The sequence below is a fragment of the Natator depressus genome, chromosome 1, assembly GCF_965152275.1.
Source record: "Natator depressus isolate rNatDep1 chromosome 1, rNatDep2.hap1, whole genome shotgun sequence".
In the NCBI taxonomy this organism is placed as follows: Eukaryota; Metazoa; Chordata; order Testudines; family Cheloniidae; genus Natator; species Natator depressus.
The window spans coordinates 333,867,084-333,876,774 of NC_134234.1; the positions used below are offsets into that span (position 1 = coordinate 333,867,084).

Sequence of the window (9,691 nt, forward strand, 5' to 3'; positions counted from 1 at the left end):
TTTGGTTTTGGTTTGGGTTGTTTTTTTTTTTTTTTTTTTGGGGGGGGGGGGAGTTTGATCCCCCCCGTGTTTGTAGTGTGTTGTTAGGTGTTGCTCATACTGCAGTGCTGTTAATGCTGTTCCTGGAGCTCCGGTGCCAGCTGCAGTAGCAAACAGTGCAGGGTGTTGATTCAGCAGACCTCAATGTTATTCATAAGAAAGCCCACAGGCTTGGTTTGGTGGTGAAGGCGCTCGGCCAGGTGTATTGTCAACGAAGCACGTTCCTAGTGTGCCATAGGAGCTACGGGTACATTAAACACACGTATGCCCGCAACAAGGTACCAGTTCAACCAGCACACCAGGATGCTGTCTCCTAGACTAGTATAAAAATGCCCCTCCTATGACTTCCCCTTCCATACATTAAAAGAAACAAGTTACTTATTACACTCCAGATGTAGTTAGTTACTACCCTTATACTTGTACCTGCTCGTTTGAATAAGACATCCTAATTCATTATCCTGTTATCCCCGCCTCATCTTTATGAGGGGTCAGTGTGCTCTTGTACCTTTTCTTAGGAATGAGTTTATGTAGTTACCTGAGAAATCTGTGTTTTTGTACCATCCTCCCTGGTCAGGACTGTGCTTCTTTGGTTATCGGACACCGAGTGTGTTACTATTCTGCCAAGGCCACGCCTACTCTGGTTCACAGCTTTTGGTTCACACTGCTAGTTATGCTAGGGCTCCAGCAAGGCCTATACAGTGCCTAGCACAATGGGTCCCAGTCCATGACTGGGGCTCATAGGAACTACTGTAATATAAATAATAAAGATATGCAATGTACCTGAGATTCTAGCATCACTTTAGACAAATGCTTTCTCTCTTCTGTTGTAAATGCCTCCTGTTTTAATTGTTCAAACCTTTTAGCAAACCATTCTCTCTCCTCCAAGCTTGACAGCTGACTCATTTCTATAGAAATATGTCCACAATATACATGGTCAAGATAAGTCAACACATCCTCTAAGGAAGCCTCTTCCTTTCCCATGTTCAGGAGCCCTGGGATGACCAAAAAAAAAAAAAAAAAAAAAGTGATATATTCAATAACAAGGTGATTAATGATTTGAAAACACAATATGTGTCCTGTCCCTCTATTCTTCATTTGAAGGTAAAGTTCTCAAGAATCTTTATAAAAACACTACAGTGTTAAAAATAATTAAGACGTCTATAGCACTTTTCATTCAGAGTTCTCTGAGCACCTTCCAAAGAATGGTATGCATCACTGTAAGCTTTTTCAGTCAGAGTTGTCTTTTTACTATGTATTTGTACAGCATCTAGCACAATAAGACTGATGGATTATTGGGACCCCCCCAAGCACTAGTGCAATACAATACAGACATACTCACTTCACAGATGGGGAAATGAGGTACACAGAGAATCTGAGTGATCCAAGGTAACTGAATGAGTGGTAGAGCCAGGAAGAGAAGCCAGCTCTTCTGATTTTCACACCAGTGCCCTAGCCATTGGGCCACAGTGCCTCTGTTACTGTAGTGCTTTATAATGTAGTTGAACACAGTATACTATTAATATGTAACCTGAAAGCTACATTAACAATTACAGAGTTACCTAAGTTACCCAAGAGTCATTATGAGGTTTCAGGAAATGTTATAAGCTAGGCACTCAGCTGCCACAGTGAATGGCATAACAGAAGAATTTATATTTTGATAAGATAAAATATGTTTTCCTCCCCAAGAACTGCCTCACTAAACAGCAATGTACCAACCAGCTCTTTCATACAGGCAATCATTTAGGATAAGAACATTTTAAGAGATGACTAAATGATTAGTGAGAAGGTGGATATGATTCTGAATGCCTAAGGCAGCAGAAACTGCAAGCTGATGGAGCACTCATTTCCACATGTCCCATTACAGCTAGCCTTTTGTTAGGTAATACAGGACCAGTGTGCGATGGCCCCTTCAGTAAACTCCTGTGTTGTACTGAGAATATTTATACTTTTGAATGCATATTAGGAAACGCCTATCAGGCAGCGAGATGCTGTGGAATTTTAACTTCCAGGAGGACACGGTGGAAGTTTCAGTGTTTGCGTCTCTTAAAGGCAGATTAGATAAAGCACCAGAAAAAATAAAATGCTGCAGGAAACAATCCTGCACTGGTCAAAGGATGACCAAGTCTAATGGGTCTTTTCCCATCTTAAATTTCCGTGATTGTAGTTAGAAGTGGGTCCCAGGCACAAATTTCTGACCAGGATTTAAGTTGTTGCATGTTTGCTGAGACTTTAATCTATGCTTTTAGTTCCTGCCTATTTTAGCCGGAGGATTTTGAGTTATTTCTGAACTAAACAGGACCACGCCCTTATCAGCACTTCCAGCTAGAAGGCTCCCTCAGTTAAAGGTGTAACTGCAGCTTTAGCAGTGATTGATACTGAAAACTCTCTTTGTATCTCTTAAAATCCCTCAACCTTAACAAAAACCATGAAGACAGTTTGCCATACTAATGTTGCAGTATTACCTCATTTTCATCCAACAGGAAAAAGAAAAAGCTCAACCATTTCCTTTGTCTGACAGATTCCAAACACAGGCCAAGTCAGCTGTGCACCAGGAAGCAGATTTACCTGTGGTATTGAAAGGTCCCTGAAGCACTTCTGTCAGCACTCGAATTTCAGGTACCATGTCCATCACAGCTTGGCCAGCAAACAAAGGGTTAATTTTGGCAGCTTTGTGGCCATGTTCACAGTATGCAGTTACTAAACGAGCAAGGCCATGATCAGCTAAATATAAAGAGGGAAACAGAACAATTTTAGCACATACACTCCAAATAGCATCAATTCAGTGGTCAGAATACAGGCCTGCATACAGTCACAGAATCTAGGACTGGAAGAAACCTCGAGAGGTCTTCTACTCCAGTCCCCCGCACTCATGGCAGGACTTAATATTACCTAGACCATCCCTGACTGGTGACTGTCTAACCTGCCCTTAAAAACTTCCAGTGACAGAGATTCCACAACCTCCTAGGCAATTTATTCCAACGTTTAACTACTCTCACAGTTAGGAAGTTTTTCCTGATGTCCAACCTAAAACTTCCCTTGCTGCAATTTAAACCCATTGCTTCTTGTCCTATTCTCAGGGATTAATGAGAACAGTTTATCCCTTGAAAATGGTTACATCCCCTCTCAGTCTTCTCCTCTCCAGGCTGAACAAAAAAAAAATTACAATCTTTCCTCATAGGTCAAGTTTTCTAGACCTTTCATCATTTTTCTTGCTCTTCTCTGGACTTTCTCCAATTTTTCCACATCTTTCCTGAAATGCGGCACCCAGAACTGGACACAATACTCTAATTGAGGCCATATCAATGTGAAGAACAGAAGAATTACTTCTTGTGCCTTGCCTACAAACACTCCTGCTAATACATCCCAGAATGATGTTTGCTTTTTTTTTTTGCACAACAGTGTTGCACTATTGACTCATTTAGCTTGTGATCCCTCTGACCCCCAGGTCCCTTTCTGCAGTACTGCTTCTTACACAGTCATTTCCCATTGTGTGTGTGAAATTGATTATTCCTTCCTAAGTGGAGTACATAGGATTTGTCCTATTTTAATCCTATCCTCTAAAGCACTTGCAACCCTCCCAGCTTGGTATCATCCACAAACTTTATAAGTGTATTCTCTATGCCATTGTCAATCCATGTATTACTCCTGGGGGAATTCTGCACCAAAAAATTAAAAATTCTGCACACGATATTTTAAAATTATGCATATTTATTTGTCAAAACAACTCATTATAATCATGCCTGTTTCAATTATTTTGGTAATTTATTTCAAAATACTGGTCACCAAGTAAGTTTGTAATACAGATAAAAGAAAAGATTCAGAAAAATATCTATGTATATATATTTATATTTTTTGGACAAATAGATTCCTTACTAGGCAAATTAATACAGAACTTTGTGTATTGTAGTTTAAATGAATTACTCAAACATTTCCCACACCCCTCACAAGCAGCGTAGAGGCTTGGGGGAGTCAGGGATAACAGAGGAGCTGAGGGAGAGGGAGGGAAGGAGCCTGGAGGATTGCTGGGTGTGGGTGGGATAAGTATGGAACGGGGGGGAGGGGCGACTTAGGAGGAGGAGGGAAGGGACTGTTAGAAACTTGTGGAGCCTCCTGCATGCAGATCCTGACTGACTCCTAGCTTCTCCAATTCAGTCAGGCACATCTGTCCCCATCCCAATGTGGCCCTGCAGCCCACCTACACACCACCCATCCCTACGTGGGCCTCCAGCCACCCTCCAATTCAGCCCCTAGCTCCTGAGCCCTCTCCCCACACACTAGCCCTTTTGAAACCCAGCCTGCAACACCCCTCCCCCCCAGCAGCCTCATATGCCCCACTCTGTCTGTCCCCACCATATCCCGTGCCTCCTAACCTGGCTCCACAGGCAGGGAGGTGTGATGAATGCAGCTGGCTGTTACTGCTGGTCAGCCACTGCTGTCTGTTCTGGCGCCACAGCAGCCTCTGGAGGGCAAAAGGTGGAACTGCAGCACTTCTTGGGCAGAATATATTTTCTGTGCAGAAAAGAAAAATTCTGCACAGGACATGAATTCTGCACATGCAGAATTCCTTCAAGAATAATATATGTACATGCTGAAGACTGACTTCACTGGATGAACAATACAAGCTTTTATTCCTGTTAGCTCTGCTGAATCAAGAGAATGATGTGATTCAGAGCAGGATTCTGCCCTGTGTACCATCAACAAAACTGTAGGCTAAATTCTAACTTCAGAATCTTTACCTTTTGCAAGTTCTTCAGTAACAGAGAAGAGTCAACTAGATTTTCAAATCTCAAAGAAATTGCGTTGCATAGCTAGTCAGTGGCAAAATCAGAAAGAATTCAGGGGCCTGACTGCCACACTCGTTCCTTACTCTTATCATAGAATCATACATTACCAGGGTTGGAAGGGACCTCAGGAGGTCATCTAGTCCAACCCCCTGCTCAAAGCAGGACCAATCCCCCAAGGATTGAACTCACAACCCTGGGTTTAGCAGGCCAATGCTCAAACCACTGAGCTATCCCTCCCCCCCCCCCCATTAGACAATGCTGCCTTCACGCTTTTTTTCCATGTAAACTGCAAACTGAGTAGTAGCTGCGCAAGTTAGTCAGTGAACAATTTAAAACAAACAAAAACAAGAACGACACCCAAGAAAATGGTGACCTGTTCAAGGACAATTTCTAAACAGAAAATAAAAATTCAAATAAGTTAGTCAGAATTATTCGTCCAGCTCATTTCAAATAAAAATAAAATAAATAAAAAAAAAGACACCCAATAACCCAAACCAAACTCAAGATTTATCAGAGCTGCGTACTTTCAATGCTACTTTATAATGCAGAATGCTGGGGAATGAGAAAGTATGACATGACCAAACTGTCTTCATTCCATACAACCTGCCTCAGAAAAATTCTCCGTATCTTTTGGCCCAGAACAATCTCAAACCAAGATCTATTGACACAGTGCAGCCAAGAGAATCTGAGCACCATCATTGCCAGGAGACATTGGAGATGGATCGGTCACGAGCTTCAGATGGAAGCTGATTCCATCACCAGAGTGGCAAGAAGATGGACACCTGAAGGCAAGCAAAAACAAGGCCACCCGAAAACAACATGGCGAAGAGCTGTGGAAGCCAAGCTGAAAAACCTGGGGCACAGCTGGGGAACTATTGAAAGACTTTCCAGAAACAGACAGGAGTAGAGGAGCTTCGTCACTGCCCTAAATGCCAGAGGCATAATAGGAACATGATGATGATGAGGAGGAATAACCCATAGTCCTGTATTTGCAATTGGACATCATCAGTGTCTAAAAATGACACCTTCTTTGTTTTTAGGTCAGAAATTGTCACATTAGCAAAGTTTGTCTGAAAAATTAAGTTGACCCTGAAATCAAATATACAATATTACTAAATGCAAACTAACATCGTAGACCAGATGCGTCAACCTTTAATCACTAAAACAACAAGAAGGGTCTGTTACAATTGTATCAAATGGCTCATTTTACATTTTGTTCTTAATGTGAATTTTTGTCCTGCAGAAAGATGCTGCACAAACAGTATTTGAGGCTAAAGTCCTTTGTTTTCCAACACAATTCAATTGTTTGCCAAGCTCAATTTTTGCCACTCTGTTGTTGTGCTTCCTTAAACTCATGTATCCAAACAGGTCACTCTTGCTTGACTGATCTGTATTTTCCTTTTGCAAAGTGTCACTCTCCCTGCTCCACTCTTGCAGAGACAAAACATTTAATTTTAAATTTAAAAAAGCAGTAGAGAAAAAACATTAACTTTCTTTCCCTGAATATGAGGAAGGAGGCTTACTGATCAGACAACAGTTTAGGAGTTGGGAGATTTGATTTATTGCCTCTACCACTGATTAGCCATGTTACATTGAAGAAATCACTTAATTCATGCCTCAGTTTCCTCAGCTGTATCATGGGAATAATATTCATCCACCTTCAAGAGCCTCAGATCAAATCATATGTTGTCTGCTATAATAATCATAATGCTATTTTTAAAACATCTTGTTACAACCAGGGCAGCCAGAATGTTGCTACAGGAGAAACTTATCTTTAGTCAAGTCACTCTCTCAGTCCAATGTACGCTGAATAAAATGTTAAACCCTGTAAAATATGTACTTCGTATGCAGTAGGAACTCTCCCAGTGCACATTTACTCCATGAGAGTTATTTCACCGATAACCATTCTAAAATTCAATTCTGCCAGCAGGATTTGATTAGACTATAGATCTTACTGCTGACCATTTAGAGTGAATCTCTGAGACCAGTCTAAAGTGTTGCCAAAATATCTGCCCATTGAACAGGCAAAGGACACTACTATCATCACACAAATTAGCTTTCCATAACTTCTTCCACCCAGATTCTCAGCCAGAGATACTCATAGGATCAAATGAGGTAATTAATAGGGCTTTCAGGATCATTAGAACCAACCAAGATGAATGATTAATAGGCAAATGCTCTGGAATCTCAGCTAATCTTGCCCTGAGTAACACTCATGACAGCCATAACTGCCTTACTGAAAATAAACGGCTCTTTTTCCATTTCTTCTAAACAGCCACACTAAGTTTATCCTTTGACTACTTTCTTTTAATATGACTGGTCAATGTGAACAATTCTTTCCCCCCTTTTTAATGTTGGTTTTGACAGAAACACTTTATACAGAGAGTCTCATAATACTCTCCTGAGAGACAGGGGGCCAGTGGTCCAGTAAATACTGCAAGAGCCACCTCTTCATGCTCTCCTTGGAGGGAATAGTTTGAGGGTGCCAGAGGGTACAGATCCCTGTAGGGATCTCAGCAGGCACTGAAGTCAGATGATCAGTAAAGCCAGCCAATGATTCATGACTGCCTGCAGCCAAGATTTCAAAGCCATTGATTAGTCAGCCCAGCTTCCCTGAACTCTGAGACCCTGATTTTCCAAAGGTTTTGAATGTCCCCTGCCACCTGCAGAAAAATAATCATAGTCATACACTGTAAAAGCCATATAACACGGGATTATTCATGCAACACAGGAGTACAGATGTATCATCTAAGACTACATCTACACTACATACCCCTGGCGAAGGTGCATAGCATTTGCGTAGCTACATGCCACAAGTGAACGGCTCTGGAAGTGGGGAGACAGCAGGGAAAAGCTCTGGCAGCTTCCTGCTGGAAAGTCTCTGGCAGGGGAGAGGCAGTGGGGAAAGGCTGAGCCCTCCTCAGCTCCCTCTCCCCATCAGAGTCTTTCCCCACAGAAAAGGGGAGGAGACAGCTGGGGAAAAGTTTTAGCAGTTCCTTGATACCGGAGCCTTTCACTGGGGAAAAACAAAGGCTCTAGGAGCAGAAAGGCTCCTTGTCACATTATAGAAAGATTCCAACAGCAGGTAGGGTTGCCAGTTTTGGTTGGATGTCTTCCTAGAGGTTTCATCACATGACATAATCTTTAATTAAAGATTAATCTTTAACTCCAGGGATTCCAGGACAATCCTGGGAGGTTGGCAACCCTACTGGCAGGGAGCTGGTGGAGCCTTTTCCTATGCTCCTCCCCCAGCTGCTGGAAATTTTCCCTGCAGCTGGGAAGGGCTCCAGCTGCAGGGAGCTTCCCATGCCTTTCCCTGCTGTTTCCCACCTGCCAGAGTCCTTCCCCACTCTTGGCATTTTTTTCCTGCAGAGGGGAAAGGCTCTGGCACTGGGTAAATAGTGGGACACTATACTCCCACACCTTTCAAGCATGTCTTTACTCACCTAAACTGTGCCTCCAGACTGCAAGCCCCCAGAGAGCTTGGGACTCGGGTTGCTAGCCCGTGCTGAAGCCCCTGGCACCACGTCTACACTGCTGTTGTTCCCCGTGCTAGCTCCTCGTTAATGCTAACAGGGAGATTTCACCATGGGCTACAATCACACCTTCACTTCGCAGTGCGGACCCTAAGCGACAGCTCCTCAGGACGGGGTGGGCAAAGGCAGACCCCGTCTCGGGGAAGGCCATCAACACACACACAGTGGCTAGCTCAGGAGAGAGGGGTGCATCCCCCAGAACCGGCACGGACAGGCAGCCCCTCCCCAAGATACACCAGGGGCAGGCAGAGAAACGACGTTGTGAACCAACCCCAGCACAGACTAGGGTGACTGGATGTCCCGAGTTTACGTCCCCGATATTTGGGGCTTTTTCTTATATAGGCACCGCTTAGCCCCCGCCCCCCTCGCGTTTTTCACATTTGCCATGTGGTCACCCTAGCACAGACAGAGGGACGGACAGACAGCTGGCCGCCTCCCCACTGGAACAGTACAGTACAGTGCCCCCCCCCCGAGGACAGACAGACAGACAGACAGACAGCCGGCCGCCTCCCCACTGGAACAGTACAGTACAGTGCCCCCCCAAGGACAGACAGACAGACGGACGGACAGTTCTCCACCCCCCGGGACAGACAGACAGACGCACCCCACGCGCTAGGGCCGGGGGACTCGCCCACCTGCTCTGCCGCCCACGAAGACCCGGCTTGGCTCCGGGGCGCCCCCGCTCTCCGCCTTGCGGGGCTTGTAGCCGTACACCCCCCGCTCCGTGCGGTACCAGCGCCGCAGCGTCCAGGCCCGCCCGGCCATCGCCAGGCTCCTCGCCGCCACAGCCATCGCGCTACGCGGCCCTGGGCAGGCGGCGGCGGGGCTGCGGCCGACACCCCCAGCACGGATTGGCCCGCCGCGCCTCGCGGGCGAACGGTTAGTCCCGCCCACGCCAGCAGGCATTTAAAGGGGCAGGGACCATTTATAGAAGGAGGGAGGGGGGCATTGGATGCAGGGGGAGGGGCATGATTTGCGGGGAGATGTGATTTGAAGGAGTGGTGGTGGTGGGGGAGGGGCTTTGGGGGGAGAAATGTTAGACTTGGGGAAGGGTTGGTGGGATTATGTGATCTGATGGGGGAGGGGGAGCTTGAGGGGGTTAGGGGATATGTGGTTTGGGGAGGAGGGTATGTGTGGGGGGGAAGTGTTAGATTTGGGAAGTGGCAGGTGGGTTGTGGGGATTATGTGACCGGATGGGGGAGGGGTGTTTTGAGGGGGGAAGGGGATATATGGTTTGTGGGGGGTATGTGATCTGATGGGGGAAGAGGTGCTTGTGGGGAGGGCCCTGTTGAAAAGTATTTAGTTGTTAGGGGAAGGGTGTCTGGTGGTGGA

At 45.3% G+C, this 9,691-nt stretch overlaps 1 protein-coding gene across 1 annotated transcript in view; it reads right to left on the minus strand.

The window, feature by feature from the left end:
• Positions 1 to 9,192, minus strand: part of DHTKD1 (dehydrogenase E1 and transketolase domain containing 1) — a 43,495-nt gene extending 34,303 nt beyond the window's left edge. The window contains exons 1-3 of the mRNA XM_074942629.1: positions 8,995 to 9,192; positions 2,605 to 2,760; positions 820 to 1,031 (exon numbers count right to left, since the gene is read on the minus strand). Coding sequence (XP_074798730.1) covers positions 820 to 1,031; positions 2,605 to 2,760; positions 8,995 to 9,151 — 525 coding nt within the window. The 5' untranslated portion in view covers positions 9,152 to 9,192. The remainder of the gene's footprint in view (positions 1 to 819; positions 1,032 to 2,604; positions 2,761 to 8,994) is intronic.
• Between the last annotated feature and the right edge of the window lie 499 nt (positions 9,193 to 9,691).